This window comes from Montipora capricornis, chromosome 10, assembly GCF_036669925.1.
Source record: "Montipora capricornis isolate CH-2021 chromosome 10, ASM3666992v2, whole genome shotgun sequence".
Lineage (NCBI taxonomy): Eukaryota > Metazoa > Cnidaria > Anthozoa > Scleractinia > Acroporidae > Montipora > Montipora capricornis.
In genome coordinates, this window is record NC_090892.1 from 57,751,178 (window position 1) to 57,773,677 (window position 22,500).

The 22,500-nt window shown below is 38.9% G+C and overlaps 2 protein-coding genes across 5 annotated transcripts in view; one reads left to right on the plus strand and one right to left on the minus strand.

The window, feature by feature from the left end:
- The window catches only part of LOC138021699 (septin-7-like), a 20,365-nt gene extending 9,064 nt beyond the window's left edge, over nucleotides 1-11,301 (plus strand). For 2 of the 4 annotated variants that reach the window (XM_068868661.1, XM_068868659.1), the window contains exons 6-15: nucleotides 2,020-2,065; nucleotides 2,374-2,445; nucleotides 2,848-2,943; nucleotides 3,429-3,525; nucleotides 3,851-3,902; nucleotides 4,080-4,193; nucleotides 4,716-4,866; nucleotides 5,622-5,788; nucleotides 7,512-7,574; nucleotides 9,647-11,301. In XM_068868661.1, the coding sequence (XP_068724762.1) occupies nucleotides 2,020-2,065; nucleotides 2,374-2,445; nucleotides 2,848-2,943; nucleotides 3,429-3,525; nucleotides 3,851-3,902; nucleotides 4,080-4,193; nucleotides 4,716-4,866; nucleotides 5,622-5,788; nucleotides 7,512-7,563 (847 nt within the window). In that variant the 3' untranslated portion in view covers nucleotides 7,564-7,574; nucleotides 9,647-11,301. The remainder of the gene's footprint in view (nucleotides 1-2,019; nucleotides 2,066-2,373; nucleotides 2,446-2,847; nucleotides 2,944-3,428; nucleotides 3,526-3,850; nucleotides 3,903-4,079; nucleotides 4,194-4,715; nucleotides 4,867-5,621; nucleotides 5,789-7,511; nucleotides 7,575-9,646) is intronic. The other 2 variants (XM_068868660.1, XM_068868658.1) reach the window with 1 other exon arrangement.
- A 2,912-nt stretch (nucleotides 11,302-14,213) lies between these two features.
- Nucleotides 14,214-22,500, minus strand: part of LOC138019936 (uncharacterized) — an 8,661-nt gene continuing 374 nt past the window's right edge. The window contains exons 2-5 of the mRNA XM_068866910.1: nucleotides 17,903-17,952; nucleotides 17,239-17,634; nucleotides 16,435-16,662; nucleotides 14,214-14,891 (exon numbers count right to left, since the gene is read on the minus strand). Of these exons, the coding sequence (XP_068723011.1) occupies nucleotides 14,649-14,891; nucleotides 16,435-16,662; nucleotides 17,239-17,634; nucleotides 17,903-17,952 (917 nt within the window). The 3' untranslated portion in view covers nucleotides 14,214-14,648. The remainder of the gene's footprint in view (nucleotides 14,892-16,434; nucleotides 16,663-17,238; nucleotides 17,635-17,902; nucleotides 17,953-22,500) is intronic.

Below are 22,500 nucleotides of genomic sequence, written 5' to 3' on the forward strand. Positions count from 1 at the left end.
CAGGCGCGGGCTGATTAGTTTACAGTTTTATTTATCCTTATAAAAGGATGGATTACGATACAAAACAAATTGCGATTTTGAGACGGCAATACCACGTTATATTGACGGCGTTGGGAGAAAATATATTCCATATTGGAATCCGTCGCTTCGCGACTCCGCCCAATACGGAATATATTTTCTCCCAACTAGCCGTCAATATAATGTGGTATTGCCGTCTCAAAATCGCAGTTTGTTTTTATAATACTACTACTATTACTGATACTACTACTAATAATAATAATGATAATCATAATCATAGTCATAATAATAATAATAGTAATAATAGAAATAATAATAATATTAATAATAATAGTAATAATAGAAATAATAATAATAATAATAATAATAATAATACTAACAATAATGAACGCGACAAGAAAAGAATGCAACGCCACAGAAAACCGAAACCCAAAACCACTTCGGGAAAAAGGGAACGAATACTCCCAACCTTCTGTGATGACGCTAAGTTTGGGGCCGAGTTACAACATAAACGAAGAACTGGAAAATAAATATCCCCTAATAAAACATGGGTGCATAAACGAGTGCAGACCTAGTCTAGTTTAAAAACCTCCAGACCGACTTTATATGACTATCTTTAAATCCCCTCAAGTGGCCCCACCCCACATGTCTGTAGGGTATTTTCACTTGTGTGATTAGTAGCCATATTGGTTTCAAAAGAAATAATTTGCATTAGAATACAGTTGGATTCCCAGGGTTAGTGTGGGACACCAATATGGTTCCCGTTTTTTCCTACAGGGCCACCAACATGGCCTCTGTGAGGTCATGTGAAAAACAATACTATGCCACATAGTCAGAATTACCATTTCTTATGATTACACGGCTGAGCTGAACACGAGAATTTAGAAATGTATGTATGAAAGATAACGCGTCCAAGAACTACATCCATTTTCAATAAGATGAAACTGTGAATGATTTTTTAAATCCTGTATAACTTAAAATAACCACCCTAGAGTCTGTCATGCAATGACGTGACAAACTTATACCAAACATTCAACGCTTCAAGTGAGGCCGCTAGTTAAAGCAAACAATGAAAGCGTGGTATTTGCTTTTGTTCTAAAGGTACTTGAAGTGATTAACTCCCACCTGCTGATTTGTGCTGGAAACATTAGCCACGCAGGAACGACGGTGTTTCCTTGGGAGCGAGTGCTATTTTCATTCGGTGAAACCTACAACAGCGGGGAATCGAATGATAAAAGCGCAGCAATTCAACGACGATCAGAGGTCAAAATTAAAATCCGATAGCCACGTTGTGACTTACCCAATTACTTGTCTGAGGCAAGGCACTTTCCAAGGCATCACTGACGGCACGAGAGACGGCTTCTGATAGAGCACGCGACAATCTATCTCGGTCCGCCGTAATGTCAATCTCTTTGAAACAACGTTATATGGGTTTCCGCGAGGTAGAGCGCATTATTTATAAACAATGATTTTACATTCAGCAAGAGTCAATTTTATCATTTACAAATAATGGTTGAAATTCATTATTTATAAATAATGACTTTGCTTCCAGAGGTGAAAATAATTATTTATAAATAATGGATTTACACGCGAGGTGGAGTTTATTGTTTATAAATAATAAATTTACAACTGGTTTGTCTAACTTTCAGATATGTAAATAAATATTTTAGAGACAGACTGATTTATAAATAATTGAAGTTGTGCAGTTCATTATTTAGATATAATTCATTTCGCGATCAAAATTATTTATAAATCAGGATGCGCCTAAAACAATTATTTACATATCATGCGACAAGTTTTGCGTCTTATTTATAAATAAATTTATTGGCAGTTTTAATTATTTCTAAATAAGCAAAAATGTCACAAATTTGTTCTAAATAATTTTTTTCACAAACGGCGCCCCATATGTCCTTTAACATGGACGGCATGCACTAATATTTTTCTGCTCTTTCAATGTGTGCCTTTCTTTCTTGTTGACTTACAGACTTTCTATTTTTGTAGCTTGAAACCTTTGGATATAGAATTTATGAAAAGACTTCACAACAAGGTAATCCACACAGTACCTAACAAGGATTTCCAAGGAATACATGTACTACCCACATTAATTTATGCTCCATTTCTGTAAACCATGCTGAACTACAGTCTGAGAGTCATGTTTTTTATAAATTTTCAGATTTACTAGTTATCGTATAAAATCCAAACAAGAAGTTTCAATTTTTTTTTTGTTAGCATTAAAATAATTTATGTACAATCTAAATCCAATACATTTAAAAGATAAATTGCAACAATCAAGTTTCAAGATTAGTGAATTGCACAAAGTGACATAATATTATTTGTACACTGTATCTGCCTTAGGTTAACATTGTACCTGTCATAGCTAAAGCTGATACCTTAACACAAGAGGAGTGTTCAAAATTCAAGAAAAAGGTAGATTGATTTATTGACATACATAAAACCAAATTGAAATTTTTATTCGGTGGAAGGAAGTTCTGTTTTTATCTGCTTTTTGTAGCCAAACGTAACAATGTCGTCATGTGATTTTGCTTGGTGCTATTATCCAAAAAGGGTTGAGACTTCTCCTGTTTTTGATCGTTTTTCAAACTTTTGGACCATTACTTGAAGAGAGGGAGCCAACAATATTATGAGGCTTTGGTATTATGAAATTTCTTTTTTGCAACAAATATTTTGCAACAAATGTGGCATTGTAGCATGTTTGGAAAAATCGTAATAATTTTATAATTGCTTGATTCAAGTCAATAGCTCCCTTTTGTGGTACAGTGTTATGAGCGTTTCTTAGTATCTCACACTTTTGTGTTTGCCTTTTGACAGATATTGAAAGAAATTGAAGAAAATGACATTGGAATCTACAGATTTCCTGACCTTTGTGGAGAGGATGATGAGGACGCTGCAGCTGTTAGCATGAAGGTTAAAAAATTGTAATATTGGCAAAGGAGATTTTTCAATTCGTATCTTGAAAGTTTTCTGAACAGTCGTGAGCTCGCAAGACTCATTGTGCAGCATTATGATAATTTTAAAAAGTTGCTGTTATTCATCGTGGTGAAGTACAATAATAATAAAGTACTTCTCGTTTGTCTCACGATGTGGTCGCTTGTGATGTAGACTAGCAGTATGCAGTCGAAACGTTGCGATCTACATCACAAAGTTGAACTGTGTGTCAAGGGCTTAAAAGTCTACAAATTTATTTTTCATGTCACACAATGATATTTATTTTGTTTGGCCAAACGAGTTGATAAAAATTAATGTCAAATTAACACTTTGATTAGATAAATGGCTGCCATTTTAAGGCTGAACTGCTGTTTGATAAAACCAAACCCTCATGTTTTACTCCCCTGGGCACCCCTGCCAGCACCACAGTTTTGTAAGACAACAACCCATTCATTTGTTTACAGGATAGAATACCATTTGCTGTAGTGGGTAGTAACACGGTGTTAGAGGTCAATGGCAGAAGAGTCCGAGCGAGAGTTTATCCCTGGGGAGTTGCAGAAGGTATGCTACTTTAGTAGATTTCACTGTTTAACTGTAGCATTTGTTTGTAGCAGCATAGGGGTTTAAATGTGTAAGACAAAGGCACAGTTGTATAAGGTACTTTCAAGCATGAAGCAATGTTCTTTAGGACTCCATGCAAAGACAACTTAACTGTTGATTTTGCTTTGGTTGTTGAAAAACTGTCTGTCCAGATATTATGATAAAGAAACATATTGTTCTGATTTCCAGTTAGCCCTGAGTTGATTATTGTTCTGCATTTAAGGAAAAAAATGATGAGTAGTCAGTCAATAATTAAAACCAATCATTCATGACTTTCCATTTTCAGTTGAAAATGTTGACCACTGTGATTTTGTTGCACTAAGGAACATGTTGATCAGGTGAAGTGCTGTATTTTTTTGCGTACAGTATATTTGAATTTATTAAATGTTCAACCTTGTCTTTGTCAAGTAAAAGATAAAAGTGGGAAGATATAATTTATTTTTGTATAAAATAATATTGTTGGACCTCATGGACCTTAAATGAGTCATCAGTGTTAGTCTTCTGCTCTTTCACAGAACTCACATGCAGGATCTGAAAGATGTGACAAATGACAATCATTATGAAAATTATCGCTGTGAAAAGCTGGCAGCCATGACAGTGGGGTCGCCAACCAATCAACCAAACACTAAGTAAGTTGAATTTTGAAAATATTATTATTATTTCATATGTGAGCTGTGGCACCTCCAGGGAAAGCTTCCTTCACAGACATTTTTGTGATTCGTCATGCAAACCTTTTGGAGCAGATTAGAGAACCTAGGCCACATTGGTGAGAGGCAAATACTCTCCTGCTGCACCAAACCATGCCTCCTTATTCTACTTTAACGTCTGAAAAGTTTGTTATTCGACTGCTACCAGAAATCAAACCTTGGGCTCTGCATTGTTCTCTCATCACTGTACCATCAGATCTTTGATTCCCCATGTTAATTAGCTAATCAAGTTTACAACTTTTGAGGACAAAAACGTTTCCTGAGTGTACCATTTTCCTTTCCTGAGTGGTCACGTGACCAGCAGCTACATGTATGCTGGGACACTGAAACAATAGGATAAATATGCATACATGTAAATATGGTTGCTGTCTAAGTGAACAGTGAACAGATTGTGACACATGTTATGATGTAGATGCTTATGTGTATGAATTTGTTTGTTTTTAGTGTGTCATTTAGCAGAAGCCCGCTGGAACAGCTAGAAGCCGAAAAAGAAGAACGAGAATTGAAACTGAAAAAGATGCAACAGGACATGGAGCAAGTCTTCGAAATGAAAGTTAAGGAAAAGAAGAAGAAGCTGAAGGATTCGGAAAGTGAGGTCAGAGTTGTAGTGACGTTATATTATTTGAGTTTTCATCATGATAGCAATTGAGTTAGAAACTTGTTTTTCGATGGTTCCATTTGAAAGAAATTACTATAAACGAAGGAGTGAATGCTATGTAACTCAACAATCAGGTTTCAGCGTATTGCAAGGACTACAGGTATAATAATACACTCAGCAAAATTACGTGATTTACATTCAAAGAAAGTAGTACAATTAACCGTGAATTTTAATCTGTTTTGTCCCCAAAAAGTTGCTATGGTAACCACCCCGTTTGTGGAGGCCGGCCAGTTTTGAGGGCTTTCACAAAACTTCCTCTTACCAATTCATTCAGAATCATATTGATTGGTACAACCAAGAATTTATCAGTATAAATTCCTGCAACTTGGGATTTATCTTAACAACTGCGACGACATCCACAACATCAAAATCATCGGTTCCTTTTCCCCTTCTATTTATCAGGCCCCTCCAGGCTTTAAGTTCATTGAATTTGCAACTCGTCTGTTTGTGAAATAAAGGTTATTGATGGAAGAAAGAACTTCTTTGAATTTTATGATAAGGTGCGTTAACGCTTATTCTCAGTTCACTACGTATATCGTAAAGAAGCTCTCCAAGGCCTGCTTTTCCAGTCGAATGTCGTTGATAATTATCATCACCGGAACAAAATTTGCCAATTTTGGATATTGCCTTGAAACTGGAAAACTGTATCCTACGTGCATGTTTGATACCAACTCTTTATTTTCGATCAACAGCTTGCTAAGAAGAATGAACAGATGTGGAAACAACTCGATCAGCAAAACAAAGAACTGGAAGAAAAGCGAAAACAGTTTGAGAAAGAGAAAGGTCAATATGAAGATGATCAGAAAAGTAACGGCAAGAAAGGTCTGGAACGATCGGACTCCAGCAGCAAGTCTCTCAAGTAGGTTATCTTGTAATTTATCAGTAAAACTTTTAAACAAAATCAAAAGTTATTTCCCTCGTGATTTATGATTTCACAGCGAAAACGTTTCCTTATCCTATACATGTAGTTCCATTTAAGTGTATTTTCCATCATACTTTTGCCTATTACGGGATAGAGCAGTTTTCAAAAGACTGTCGAAAGTAATCACGTGATTGCAATTGCTACGCTTAGTGATTGGTTTAAAAATCTCGCGCCAGTTTATCAAACAATGAAAAAAAAGCCAAAATCAATTGCAACTTGCACGCATGATTTTTCCCGCGCTTTGAGCAAGTTACATGGAATTGCTACGAATTTGGGTTGATTCATTGGGCTGTTTGCACCTGCTGTGATTGGTCGAAGTAATTACTTTGGTATTTGTTTCAAGTCACGACACTCAATTGAAAACCACTCTATAGAACGGAATCGATGGTTTCTTCATTTAGTTCGTTGCGCTCCGCCGTGCAGCACAATCGAGTGGTAATGCATTCTAGTCCCGTCCGTTCAGATCAACCTGGATTTTTTAGGCTTGCTTCAATCGGTAAAGTTTAGCTCAAAAACTTAAAAAAAAAATCGTTTCATATCAGCCTTTTCCTTTGGAATATGCGTTCTTCAAGAACTTTATTTTGTACAGACAGTATACACTGAACTGAAAGGAAATCTGTTGGTCTTGTTGTGAGCTTAGATCCATTTGATTGGGTAAAGTGTTTGCCATGTTTCCCAAGTGTTTATCTGTGTCTGTTTCTCCCGTATTGCTCAACCATCCTCTTGACGCATCGACTAAATTCTACCATCATTCCTCCTCACTGCGAGTGTTTTCAGACGTAAAGCTCTCCTTGAATTTTGGAAGCGAAACCGTATATCATTTATGCTCCCCTAGACATCTTTAGGAAAGCTAACTACAATTTTAAAATGAACTAAGTATTTAACGTGGAGGGTAGACGCTTAGTGTCGTTTACCTAAAACTTAGTTACCCATGTAAAATAAATTAGGTCAATCTAAACTTTAAAAAAAACGTCAGATCTTTATACGGTTAAAGTAGAAATCAGGCTAAAGACCTAAGGTCATTGGTTCGGCTCGCCGGGTGCGTTCGGATTTTTCCGAATATGCCCGAGTCATCGCTGACTAGGGCTTATTTGAACGTTGCACCGGCATTACAGAGGTCACGGGTTCGAATCCCTTTTTTTACCACAATTGCTTGTAATCTCGCAATCTGATTGGTTAATTTGCCGTTGTCGATGAGTGTCTAGACAACGCTGTACGCGTCATGCTTGCGCCATTTTGTCGCGCAATGTAATAAGCAATCAGGAACGCCCATTTTGGGAAATACACGAATCAAATTGCGAGAAAGTTATAGACAACGCTTGCTCTTTCTTTGAGTCATGATTTTGGTCACGCTCTGAAATAGAAACTTTCTTGGCGTTGAATATTGTGGAAATACAGTGTCAAAATTTGTTGCGGACTCACTCGGCTGCGCCTCATGAGTCCACAACATTTTGACCACTGTGATGACGAATATCGTTATCGATAAGAGTACAGACAACGCTGCACCACTTTCGATTTGTTAAGGAGCCACCTGAATTTTTCAGATCTCTGTAAGGGACAATTGCTTAAAATGTGCAGATAAGTTCGAGGATCACTGCTATCTTTCGTCGAAAAATATTCTTACCATTTTCATCACAACAATCTGATGATTTGTTTACAGAGTGTTCCAAGGCGCATTGTGTGGTCTCACCAAGCTAGGTGTAAAAAACTAGAAACAAACAAGGTATTGACCTTTGTAAACGTAATAAATAAATATCTGAATAGAATTAACTCTTGGAGGCTGAAACGTAGAGGTCAACACAACTTAAAAACGTAAAATACAGCGACACTGAGCTTGGCCTTTGGGGCAACCACTGACTGGCTAATTCACCGCATTGATATACTTGTTTCGCAGTGTTTTTGGCTCAAACTTGGCTTTTCTCCACCTATCATAAGCCGAGATTTGCGCTGCCTGGAATGTTTAAAGATAATTTCAAGTTAGAATCTTAAACACAAACGTAACGTAACTGTCAAAAAATGTTTGTTAAACCCTTGCGGTTGAACCCACCTTGAGATGTCTCGGGGCAGCTTTGCACTCACACTGATGTTCGTTCGTGCATTGTCCGTTTTCCTGTAACTTCAACTATCGCGATCAAAAGAAGCATACATAGGGGGAAAAACAGCCGTCGCAAGAGTCTTGTGTAAACAGGAACTTTAATTGGATGAAGGATAGGGGAGAATTTCCGTCTTGTTCACTTTTTACGATACGGGTAAACTATCCTGTAACTGGATGGGTGCGAAAGGTTTTCAATTAAAAATAGAAAGTTAATGGACCGAATGCATAAAGGCAGCCAAAAAAGTGTTCTCTTGTTTATGTGCTAATTAGATTCACTAGCCTCGATCTCAAGCAACATTTCTTTTGTATTTTGTCCATGCAAACGAGGCTAGTGAGTCTAATGAGCATATTTACGCATTCGGTCTATGGTTCTTTTTCGGAGCGCGAAAGCGGGAGGAGCCGGAGAAAACCCTGTCGGAGCGTTTCACCTTGCATCGAACCAACAAACTCGACTCAAACTTGATGCTTGTAACGGGATTCGCACCAGTTCCCCGTTTCTCTCAAGTCCCGGTAACTTTTTGGGCCCTAAAATCCAAATGTGAAACTTCGTTTAGAAAGCTGGTCTTTCAACAGCTTTACAAGATCCGAAAGAAAAATGTAATGACAAAGTCTTACGCCTCACAACTTCCTCGCTTTGAAGATAGAGAAAGGTATTTAGTGATCTCCGAGATACGCCAGAAACCTTTGAGAAACGGACCCCAGGGACACCAACCCTTCTCCTCGTGATCTGCACTGCTCACAGCAATCCCAGCCATTAAGCCACTGGCAATAGTTGCACAGTTGTAGGAACGATAGGCCTTTTTCGATATATCAAGTTAAAATTCAGCTTGATAGTGAGGCAGTGAGGACAAAGACAAAGGAAAGTGGATGATATGTTAATATTTTTCACTTTCATTCCAACGTGTTTCTATTGTTTTTGTCCTCATTGTCTCACTATCAAGCTGAATATTTGATATTTCAAAAATGTGCTATTTCAACTAACCGGCCAAGACTTAGGATCTCAAATGCGAGGCCGAAACTATTCGACCAAAGGAGGATCTTCGATGACTTGGTGAGGGAAAACGTTACGGAAAATTCCCCCTCTCTTTTCCAAACTTGTTCCAGATCATTCATTTCTTACGCAAATCGTTCAAACTACCCACTGACTGAATTGTTAGGAACGTTGTTCGAAATGAAATAGAAAGTATAAAGTTGCTTTCACTTGCTCAAGTTTTCCGCAGAACTTGCATTGCAGAATTGCGGGGCACTGCAAAGAAATGTGAAATTGAAAGTCGAAAACGCAGATGCTGAGCCGCTTGTTTGCTTATTAAGTGGTATTAATGGCATTCTCGTTGACTATGACTCACCGTCGTGCATCTTAAGAGCCCTCATGATACCTCGCTACTTTTGCGACTTTTTCAATAAGCTTCCAAGAGGTGGAAGGGAAGGAGAGACACTTAAAAGAGCTTTTCTTTAACGCTGAGCCTTTAAATCTTCAAGAAACTAAAGCCATTAGAAACTGGTCGTTTAGTGGAACATTTACTATCAGTTTTTGGTGGGAATGGCGGTGTTAGTTTTCGTTGGGCAATCGAGATCTCGCTGTATTCCCATCGACTCGCTTGCGTGACTAACTGCGTGACTGACTCAGGGGGGACTGCTAGCAGTCTACTTCCTTTCAGTAACACTAAACCAGGTTCACATGGTTTCTGTTATGTTTTTAGGTCAGTTGATGGCATTGTGAAAGAAAAGGACAAGGACAAGGACAAGGAAAAAAAGAAAGACAAGAAAAAAGGATTCTTTTAGATGGAATTTTAACATTAGAGAAGGTCACCCGTCATTGGAGTCAAATCTACCGATTTTATGGGAGGATTCATTATCGTTTTGCGCACAAAAATTGCGCAGGTTTTGAAAGTAGACCAAGGTCAGAAGTGTTATCGCGGAGTGACGATAAAGGCTACGGCAACGTTCGTGGTCGAGGCATGTTTTCAGAGACTTTTATACTTGTGCTAAAAGTAGCATGCGATGCCAAGTAGTCGCGCGCTCGCGAGGGAGGCTTGTCACGTTCTCTTTCTCCTCGCTCGCACCCGCGAACCAAATTTTAGACTTAAATATATTTCTTCTGTTTGCCACGAAGATATCGCTGAAGATATTATATCCACAAAGATTATAAAGTGTATGTATGGAAGGGCTTGTGCTTCTCCGTGTTTAATCTGTTGCTGTACAATGTCTCTTAGTTGAAATCTCAGCCGTTTATTCTTAGGTTAGTTTTAATTGCTGCGTTTATCCCCGAGAGAGACTTTTCCCTGTTAATATTTAAAAATTTTAAGACCATGCTAAATTTCAAGGTATCAAATTTCACAAGGACAGATTTGTTGCATTGTAAGTTAATCTCCGAAACTCGCTTTCGTTGTAAAATAATTGTAGTTTTTAACATTTTTTGGAAGTTGTTTGTTTGGACTACTATGTGAGGATAGCCCATGAATCTCGAAAGCGCGACTTCCACACATTTGTGTTAGAGTTACAGAGATTTTCCCGCGAAACCAGACTTTTCTAGCCAATCCTAAACCTTACGTAATTAATTTCTAACCCCAGGATTGTGAATGGTCACTCGTCAGTCGTGTGATCCGAAACTTATTTTAAACTCGTTTAATAATGGCTTGGGTTTCTGCAAATACATTCCTTGACACGCATCTACTGCGGGAGTTGCTTGCTCAAGGTAATTGGCTCGTCGTTGTTTCGCTATTAACCCCTTGAATATATAATAGATAAATTGCAAATCTTTCCCAGCATTACTGAACAAATTTTTACAAAGGGAAACATTTTCTTGTGGTCTTCGTTGGAAATCCAGCAATCCCGCTTTCGAATTCTTGTGAGTCCAATAAACCCGCTCTGATAATTCTTCAAGTCCAAAGTAAGAGGATTTTTGGACTCGTCTTCAAACCGAGATGAAGATCCCATCCACCACAGCCGTCTTAACCTTATTTGCAAAGAATAAAGAGGAAAATTGAGGGCCGTTTTTATCTCATTGCCGGACACAAATGGTAACGTTTCGGTGAATTCTACGAATCGTAAATTTCATCAAAAATATAAGGCCATTAGTCGTTTACTTTCGCCAGTAAGAGCCCTTTCTATGCTCACCACGTAATCAGGATGTCGTGTTCTGTGCTCGTATTGTCTTTGGAATCTCGTGTTAGATATTTTACTGAGGTTTTTTTCGGGCAATTGAGCGGAGCCAGGATTAATATCAGATTGAAGTCACCACAGGCAACCCAAAGGTTGTGTTCTTATTCCATTTGTCTTAACGATAATGCACGGAATGATTCGACAATCATTGTATAACCTTAGAAAATAATTTAATAAAGATTGTTCACGTTGAGCTTGTCTTTTCTGGTGTTGATGGCTAACTATGTGTTCTTGGGTGCAGTTCCGAGCCATTTAGGCAAGTCACACTTGCTGGTAGTTGACCAGTCCTCGAATTTTGCTATGGTACCGAGTTTTAGGCCCGCGTGTTGATGAGTGCCTTCTATCATGACCTTCTATAACTGCCACCATATTTTCAGATACTTTGTCACCGCCCAGGCAGTGAGGGAAGGAAATATCGGAGACTATGTATATGTGCATGAAGTTATGGAGATTGTTTCACTTATCCTGGGAGTGCTCTATGCAAAATTATGCAGAGAAAAATGATGAGATCGCTTAATGCATGAAACTCGAGTAACAACTCTTCATCTTTAAACTTAGAATTGAATACGTATATGTATGTATGTGACAGACTACTTTCCAAAGCAAGTCAGTCCATATGTTGCAAGGAGACCTTTGTGAGGCTCCACTTTTAGCAGCTATTTGCCCATATAAATCATTATCACGAAAAGCTGATGGCAATATTCGATGCTTTGCGAAGAATCATCATTGTCCACTCGCAAGCAAAATGGCGACCGTGCGTTGTCTTCTGTGGTTCAAGCTGTGGATAAACTAGACGCTCCATGAGCGTAAGCTGGGTTGCCCGTGGTACATGTTAAACAAAAATAGTAGGCACTGAGCTGGGTGGTATTGAAGGCGCTGAAACTGGATTTTCCCAGGAGTAATGCCGAAAATTAAAAATCGAATAAAAGAAAAAAGCCTTGGGAGCCTAGTAGGTACTCCTGGTAACTCCTACAATGGAAGAAGTAGGTCAGGGGATCAAGCTCGAATGCAAAATATTTCTCATCATCCCCAGAGCTGCTCAGTGCGGAAACGAAAAACTGGTCATTTTTTGTTTCGTTTCCTTAGAAACGAAACGAATCTATTTTGACTTCAGGGTGAACTATTTTACATAATGAGGTTGAGTGGCCAATCAAAACAGAGTTTGTAATTGCATATCTATACATGTACCTGAATCATTGCAAATCATAATGCCGTCAAACAAAAAAGCGAAGGAAATGGTTAACAAATATGACGTTTTTTACTATCTGAATGATTTTGGGTTATATTAAAGCGATATATTGTTGAAAAGTCTTTATAAATTGGGTTAACCAGGGACCAGTTAAAGAAATATCATTGGCTTCCCAAATAAACTTCGTTTTACATTAGGATGACTAAACATATATTTTCTGACGTGCAAAAGTATGGCTACGTACCTATTAATTATTTGCAAGAAAGAACACTTGAAATACAAAATGGCTAAAAATCCTTGTCAACTTTATGAAAACAACTCGCATATCAAATGTTAACCCACACATGCAAATTGATCAATCTGCAAAGACAGAAAAGTCTCACAAAAACCTTTACCAGCCAAAAAGTTTATTGAAACAAACAACATATTTCAAATGAATGCTCAAACATTTATTTCAAAGACCAAAAAATGTAGTTTATTTCCAATCATTGAAAAATGTATTTAATGTAAGGCTTGAGAGTTCGATTATGGTGCATACGTGGCAGCCATATATTTTTCTGAACCCATCGTTAGGCGTATAACAACAGGGTTCTTGCTGAAATTTGTTTGCAAAATTTCAGGAGTATTCAAGGAGTTTTCAAGAACCAGAAATTGCGTTTTCAATGGATATTTGTAAGATTTCTATGCCATACATCGTGTGTCAGTGTTTTCTTCGCTGAAGGAGCCTACTTTGATATTATTTCCCACGTCCTGTGAGTTAAGTTCACGCACAGGCATTTTAATTTTTGCATTTAATCTTAACCTAATAGTCAAATTGGGGCTCAATTTTTGAAGATGTCTCTCTCACTTAGCATGATGCAATCTCAACAATTTTCACCCAAGCAAAACTTCAGGGAGTTTTCAAGCAGTTTCCCACCTAGTCCAGTTTCTTTCAAGGGCTTTTCAAGCGCCCTTGAAGTCCAAAATTAAATTCCAGGGATTTTCAAGAACTTCAAGGAGTAGCACAAACCCTGTTCAACCCTGCGTATGTAAAGTACGTTCCCCATCGATCGATAATCATTCAACTCTCAGAAAAAAGAGTATCAATAGCCGTTTTTATACTAGAGACGCATAATCCGTCTAGACGAATTATGCGTTTCTCGTGTTATTCGTCCAGTGTAAAGACGGGACGAACTATGTAAGACGGATAGTCCATCTGGACGAACTTGGGCAAACAATTGTTCTTCGTCTGGTTATGCGTCTCTGGTATAAAACGGAGCTTTAGCAACGACGACGGGAATGGTAACGAGAACGTCATCTCAAAACATAAATTCTCATTATTGTAATGATCACTTCACGATTATTCCAAGTTTTTTAATGTGAGAAAGGTATGGCAGTCCCTCAGGAATGAAAACGTTATGAGCGGTGCTGACGTCAAAGCTCAAATTTGGTCATTTCACGTTGTTGTTTTGTTCGTTGTGCGTGAACGACGCTTAAACGAAAAATAGTTCTTCTTGACTGAATATAATTTTGTCGCCTTAAACTCTATGCTAATTCATTTCAGATACATAATACAAATAAGCCAGTCTATATTAATTCACAAAGGGGACCATAACATGACTCTAGAACACAGGAAATTCAGTTTCATGCTGACATTATTGTTTGCCTGTCGTGGATCTCCCAGTGAGGTAGAGGCCGGCGTTTGCATGGTATGATTCAGCTGTTTTCTTTGAACTATATTGATCATTTTCATTTCAAACTGGTCCAAAAATTTCCAAGAGCTAAAAGAGCTTAAAAAGAGAGCAGAGATCACTGCTCAAAGCATGCAAAGCTGCTGCGAATTGATTGCGAATCTTGATGTCGATCTGTGCGCCTGTCCCGACATGTACATCAAGTCGGATTAATTAGCAACTAATTTCAGGAATCTTCTGCCCAACTGGGATTTTAATAATTTTTATTGATCAAAATTCAAAAGACAGAAAAATACGATGACAGTATGTAACTTTGCCACATAGTGATTAATTACGTTATTACATAGGCTATGACTTAATAGAGCGATTTTCAATTGTCCGACCTAAAACCAAAACCAAAGCAAAGAAATTACATATGATGTAGCTGGCCCTAAGCGCGGGAAAATGCTTACGAGTATGTCACCATTGGTTGTTACACGAGTTTCTCAAAATGCTAACCTGGCTTCAATCATTTAAATCTTTTTCGTTTCTAATTCATTTACAGTCAGCAGCTAAAGTGCGCTAGCCTAGAGAATTTTAATACCTTATAGAGACTGAATTATGATTGCGGTTGTAATCCAAGACTATTACTAGCGCTCTATTATTAATTAAGGGCAGTCGGAGTAGCTCTTCTTATGCTACTCACAAAAATGGCACCCCTTCAATGATTGCGGCCAACACGCACAGGGCAAGTAACCCAGCACCAGCAAACTGACGATCAGAACTGCCAGGCGTGGTTTCCGTGGAAGTTTCGTGGCTCGCGCCTGTCACAAGCCGGAAGACCGTTACGGAGTTATCTTTTGGTTGGTACTGATCCACCCCAAGTGGGGTCAGCTTTCCAGTTTTGTTGTCGAATATCATCCAGTAAGTGCTCGTCTCAGGATCCTTAACGCAAAAAAACAAGAAATATCATGGCTGCGCAGGTGTTTATCTCGAGCAATCAAGTCCCCATGTCACGATCAATTTCGTTCCTCAATTGGGCCCTCGTCAGTCTTGGTTGTCATTTCGACCATATTACTTTCCGTTTGCCTGTGCGCCATAAGAGAGTGGCGTTCTAGTTCCATTTATGATTAGTATAAATCTACGTCTAGCGTTCTATCACGAATGCCGTTCTCTTATTGGCTACGCTACTCTCTATCTATTCTGTCAGTGAAGAAAGTGAGTAGCGCTTGTCAGCAAAATGGCGGCCGCTCCTTTGCGTTTTCGGAGTGTCGCTGCGAGGATTATTTGGATAGTTTACTTGTTAGGTTTTGAAAGACTAGTATATTTCTACTAAGACAATTAGATTATTCCCTCTCCATTTCTATGCGCGATAGCAGATTCGTGCTGCGCCCTCGTCAGCTATATTACGCGATAGAAATCTCGAGCTCATAATCTAAAGGGCCGAGCAAAAGGTTTCAAGAATTGCTACAACATCCTTTTGATTTTGTTGAACGATGTTGAATGCTTGGGTGGGCAAACGATTTCAACACGCTTTTCGGCTCGTTTAACATCGATTCAACTTCGTTTCAATATGTTTCAACAAAATCATGATCGAACGGATGTTGAAGCAAATGTTGAAGTCATTTTCCCGGGCGGCAGTTATTTAACAATTATTCCATGAGCGCGCGTTGGATATGAGATGGTAAATAGCCAACGAGGCGCGTAGCGCCGAGTTGGCTATAACCACTCTCATATCCAACAAGCGCGAATGGAATAATTATTTTATTAAATTCCTTAAACTCCAAAAGTTTAGAAGTACGAAATACGAGCGAAAAAAGCGAGAAAATCCTAGCGAAATCGAAAAAAGTTGATGAAGATGCGATGTTGTGTAATACGTCGTGGTCAGACAGACGCAGGCTCATCACAAAAACATTTCTTACCTTTTCGCGTATCTCTAAGCTTCGAAAGTGATCTAAACTTTCCACAAAAACGTTTTTCTTTTGCTTTATACCGAAAGAAATTTCGCTTTCTGGCGTAAACGTTTTTAGTTTAGCAACGCTAAGCGCAATCATTTACCATATAAGGACAAACTAAGGTATATGAGCTGATAACCGAGATTGAGTGAACCAATCAGAGCACGAGAATTGCATTATCCGAGGTTGAGAATTTAATAATTAAAACTAACTACGGCCGTGCCATAGATTCGTCCTCTCTTATATCGAATACTCGAGACTTAAAAGGGGTCTTTCTTCAGGTACCGGAAAGCATTGTGTTTTTGGTCACTTGGGATTAGTCTTTATTTGGACTTGTTCTGTTTTCTGTCTTTTGTTTCTTTTGTTTTACGTAATTTCTGTTCCGGTACTTGAAGAAGCTGCCCTTAAAAGCTCTATAAAAAGAATGATACATTCTACGCCTCATTGCTCGTCAAAAAATGTAAAACCATGCATCAACCATAAGCTTTTCTGTATCTAAAAACAAATTTGAATCTGTATCCAAACAGACATACCTGCATCGTGCCGTTCATTGCGGTGATAAAATGTCCGAGGCCTCCATAGTAAATGGAGACGTACTTGTTGAACGAACCTTGTGTATTTTCATCTGCAGCTTTGTTCATGATGTCCACAAGAAAGGTACCATTGGCAACTTGAGTGGTGTAAGGCGCTGGAATCGGTTTTCCGACGTTCGTAACATTCCAGTCTTGTGCAATAGTGACCGTAATGGGGGAAGGTGGCACCTAGTTGTGAAACAGATATTTTTGAAATTTCGCATCTGGAATTAAGAACTCGCAGGCCCATGGTAATAATTTCTGAATCGCTTCGGTAATATTCTTTTAAGCTTAACTTGTCTGAGCATTAATAGTAAATAACAATAAACAAATGAATCAATTTCTAAAGCGCTAAAACTATTAAAAAGAACACTAGGTTATTTGCAATAATGAATTGAAATTTCATTCAGTTTTAAAAGTTTTCTTAAAATTAAAAGGTAGGTTTTAAGATGTGTCTTAAAATTGTCGATACTTGAGATGAGTCTTGAGATGAGTTTTCCAAAGGCTTGGCATTTCTGGATCTGAATGAGCGAAAGCTCGGTCCCCAAAGGATTTAAACTGCCGCAGTTTCTGGTTATCTGATCGTAAGGTATAGCTTCTCGCAACTTTAGGTTAAAAGAAGATCTCTTCTATACATAAGAGCCCATGTCTCGCCATGCTTTGAAAACAAGTGCTGAGAAGAATCTTTAATTCAATTCTGAGATTGACAGGCATCATCATCGAAACAGCTATCGAATAAAGTAGTTAACTGATAAGCTAACAAACCTGGCCGGAGGGAGGGAACAGCTTGCAGAACCCACTCACTGATGCGTTATTATGACTGGGATATTGAGTGAGGCGAAAGATAGTGGTAGAACCATGAATAGGAACATAAGAGCTTATTCCGCATGGAGGAAGTCCCCCAGTCTGGTTATCAAAAATCAACCAATAGAGGTTTTTAGCAGGGTCCTGTTCGGTGCCATTCATAGCGGTAATCAGGTAACCCAGACCTCCGTAGTACGTGCTGTTGTACTTGTTAAAAGGGCCATTTTTGTCATCCCCTGCTGCCTTGTTCAGGATGTCGACCAGCACTGTCCCGTTTTTCACTTTTGTGACGTAGCTGGCAGGAATGGGTTTATCCACCAAACTGACATTCCATTCTATCGTGAGGGTGACTGTAATCTGTAAGGAATAAGCACGGAAATTCACTGCAGTTGAATGAACAAGAACAGCCAATTTCTCATACGACTTAAGCTTTACCCTACCTTACAGCAACACGTGTATAAGGCACGACTATACCGCGTGTACAAAAGATAGAAAGTTGATATTTAATATAATTTTTTCTTCGCTTTTGTTGGACGACTACCTAATAGCTATTTTAAAAAATACTTTCAGGAGAAAGCAGGAAAACCCGTTGAAACTTTTCCTCAGAGGTAACTATTGTGCCTACCTCAGCAGCTGGTCGCAGGGCATTCCTCTTTTCACGGAAATGAGCTGAAACTAAATAATGTACACGCTTAGTAAAACAAACAAACAATTCATGTCAATGTCATGTCAAACATGTCAATTCATGATCCAGCAAATTCCCAGACTAAATTACGAATGTTCGAGAAGAAAATACCAAACGTACTATGGACAGTCTACCCTTTATGGCTACCTCATTAGCGCCATATTATGATAACAGGAATTTTTTCGACTACTTTGTTAACAGAGGGCTCACACAATCGTGGCAGGGAAGCGCACCTCGGCTTGAGCTTACTCCACAAAATGGATATGGATATGGATATGGCTCCTGATATTACCAAGGTGGTAGTATCGTATCCTGTGATCCATTATCCTCTCTGGTTAAGGGCAGTCACCCCTATTCTGGCCTAACCTTTGTAACTCTCTGGCACAGTTTCCCCTTAAACACCACTACTCCAGGGAAGTAGGCTCTGCCTTACCTGTTTTGCAACTTTAGTCTTTATTATCTCGCGCATTTTCTCAACGCTTGGGAGGTTGCGGGACCAATACAATTATTAGAATGCGGGTAGTCGTACTTTTATTCCAAAGATGTAAAATATCCGGCGCGAAAGTACCGTATAATTATGCAAATTAGAGAAGAGAACGAGGAGGGATTACGCTAGATCCAACGCGCGCTACAGAAGTGGACGAAGAAAGAAACTGATCGCAGTATAGGCTATTATTTTCCCTGAGTACAACCAAGTGAATTAAATAATTGTGAATGTTTATATCCCTTCTAATTCTCCCATCTTCTTTATCAAATACTTCACAAAAATTAATCAAAAGAGAAGATCTCATCATGTGAACGGGTTGATCATAAACAAGTCTTACCCATTATATTAACTGATTTTATTTAACATGCTACTACTCTACTACTGCAAGTACTGCTTCCAAAAAGGCTATTGAAAATGATATCACGAGTTCAAACTTCACTGTTATCCACAGTAACTTAGCCCTATCAATTAAAGTGCCCATAACCTTTTCTTTTCTGTTTTCTTTTTACTTTCTCTCTTGAATCTACACATCTCTCAAAGACGTTTAGCGGAAAAATAAAAGCGATTTGTCCAGAACAAGATTTTAAAATGAAACTAAAAACACGTTCAAATTTGCCGCCATTTTGGCTCACAATTCGCCTTAGTCTTCTCTCGATTCTTCTCGGAAACGATAGTTTCGTGACGTAGATTACGAAACACGTAGTTTTGACTTCAAGTAAACAAGGCGAGTTTTCCGTGCCGTGAGCATCACCTTCACTCCGCAATTATGCCTGAAAGATGCGTTGCGGCGAGATGCAGCAACTCTCCTAATCCCGAGAGGGGAATAAGTTTGTGCGTTCCTTAACCTACGTCACTTGACGTCACATCCCTCTGGTTGTGAGCCTGTCACTCATGTCCAGAAATACACGTAACTAGATGCACGCCCAATTTTGACATCCAACTCGAAGTCTCCCTTTAGCAAGGCCGAAACTGTCCATGGCTGCTAATTGACCAACTGAAATGCTTGTGCGCATGCGTGATGTGTTGGACACACCGGGTTGCGGTTAGCGTGTGTCACCTTGCTTTTTTTGTTTTGTTTTTTCCTTTAGAGCCTGTCGGCCTTCTTAATCAGCGGCGAAGGTGTACCGCAAAAATATAGAACTTTCAAAACTTGTAAAAAGATCGGGTTTAACTAAGCAAATGGCAATTGTTTTTTTGCGCAGAACGTCTTTAAATAGGTAACCTGTAGATTATCTTCATAGTCTGAAAAAATGGTTATGGGCACTTAAAAACTTGCTAACACGTGCTTTAACCTCTCACCCAAAGTACCCACTAAAAACAAACTAACAAATAAACCATAAGCGTGTGCTTTCTGTGAAGTGTCTTATGTAGCAAAATCTGCCCTGGTAGTTGAGTTCTAGCGAGCCACACTCAGTGTTGTCTCTTTTTCCCGTTACTTCCTGGCGGAAGTAAAGGATCGAGACAGTGTTTTCAATGTCCTTTCAAACAGTGTCGACGATCATTGACGAAATAAATGGTTTTTGAAACCAGTTTGTAGCTTATTATCCAAAATTCATGATTCTTGCATTCAGCCCACTTGACATAGCGCATGCGTTGCACAATCTATTTACCTGTGCCACTGTGTCCAATAATTAATTAAGCTAACATGAAATAACTCAGTATTTGCCAACTGTTGACGTATTAAACTTGGAAAGGAAAGGAAAGGAACTTCTTTCAAGTGTCTAGTCGTTCTAGCGCTGGAGCACTAATTGGGGACATTGTAACTGAAATCAACAATTTACGTGTATTGTTCACCGATGATTGCCAGCCTAAGACCATAACCTCTCACTTGTTGGTCGGGCAGCACGACGCAAGATGTAAACAACAAAACAATGGAGAGTATTGCCGCTTTATTCAAGCTTTGCTATTCTAAATTTGTTTATATTTCGAAACTGCGGATGTTTTGCATCATTATCACTACCACGTATGCTGCGACCTTCTTAGTCAGGTAATCCCAGCAGTAAGCTCTATGGGAACCAAGGAGTTTTGAGATTACGGTTTATCCACAATCAGTACAATTTCGCACCCAGAATCTTCGGGCTGTTTGGTCAGCGGGAACTCCTTTGAAGTTCCTTTTGTGTCTTGTGTTGAAGCGATTTCGTGGAGTTTCTGTTCTAGCTGCTTCTCTCCCTGTTCAAATACCTTCCCAACTGCCTCCCTCTCTATTATAGCGAAGATATCGTTGACGTTACCTAATTTTGCCTTCAAATTCAATACGTGAATTAACGGTCATGTTGATATGATGTTCACATTACGTCACGCGCGCCGCTGTTACGTTACAAAGGTCAACACAAAAGGGAGAGCTTGGGCTACCTGTGTCGAAACAACTATCATCGCTCGGTGGTATGGCTAGCAAGGTGACATCGACACTTGCTCCAGCTCGCTTGAGTGTGCAGAAAACCCTGCCATTTTGAAGCTGCATCTCTGAAGAGGCTGGATACGCGGATACGCAGTCGAAAATATCAACCCTCGCCAGGTAAACTTCTAAGTATATTGTGAAGTGGATACGCGGATACGTAGTCGAAAATACCACCCGTCGCCAAGTAAACTTCTAAGTATATTCTGAAGGTAGAATTTTAGAAGAGTGATTAGGCCTATAGTGACTGAACGAAGCGCTTAGGCTTAATCAGTAAACGAGTGATATACTCTTAACATGATCGCGTAAAAAGTGTAGTTAACCGAACCGTAAAATGATAGCTAAAATTTTTATAAAAGAGTGCTTAGGTTGGACTGGGAATCGGGGGTACTGGGAACTATTGTAGGCAAACGTCTGCGTATCCGCGTATCCGTGTATCCACTTCGCCTCTTCAGAGGTGCAGCTTCAAAATGGCAGGGTATTCTGCAGTTAAGCCAAACTGTTTTAAAAGGAGTTGTGCTTTCACCTTGAAAATCAGATGCATTCTAAATATTGAAAGTGAGGTTTGATTCATCAAGCGGAAACTAAGGAGGAAACTATTTGTCTTTATGCCATTTAAGATTGGCGCTGATGCCTCGATGCTGAGAATGTAATGACGTAAACAGGACAAAAAGAATTACACATTACTTGAATGTTGAAGAACCATTCTCTATTTTCGAATTCCCCATAATACACTTTGTTTGCCCCCCAAATTTTGCATAAACTATTGTTTTCAAATGCTCTTGGGGACACTGCATATTCCCAAGAGCATTTGAAAAAAATGGTTTATGCAAAATTTGGGGGGCAAACAAAGTGTATTATGGGGAATTCGAAAATAGAGATAAGGTCAGACACGCAATAATTTTGTTTTAGATCGAATGTGCAAATCTCAATCTAACTTACAAACTTAAAATTTCTTAATGTTCTTTTCTTTTTAAATAAACACTATTAAGGGAGAAAAGAGAGAAACGGATATTCAAGCGATCAACACCACTTCACTTCCTCGTCATCTTTGTCATTGCCAATTGCCATCGCGGATGCGTTTCCCAGACGTCTGGTTTTTGTAGCCTCGTGCAAACTGTGCATTTCAACTCGTCAAATGCTACGCCGCTGAGAACACTTAGGGTGCGTCCGATTGGGAAATCAGGAATCTGGATCTTCGGATTTCAATCGAACACATAATCTGAAAACGGATTTGGATGATGAAACCCTTCCTGAAATGGATTTTCAATTAGTGAAATCCGTGACAAAATCGGTTTTCAGATTTTGTGTTCGATTGGAAATCATAAGATCCAGATTTTAAGATCTAAATATGGATTTCCCAATCGAACGCACGCTAATTTGTCGAAGAACCAAACCATAATTGGATGACTAACCGTCCTTATCATATGCAGAGTTTTGTTCTCGCATCGTATAAGTCCGCTAAAAATTGTTAAGTGACATTTTTTAACCAACAGTTTCAAGTTCAAGAGATCAACAAATCTTATAGCGATCTTATTAGTTTATTTGTTTTGAAACTTTGCCGTGTTACCTTGTCTACCTTGTTTATTACCTTGATAGACCAACTCAGTTAATGAAAAACGCGGTAGCATTTCTCGACAGCAATTGTTTCCCAAA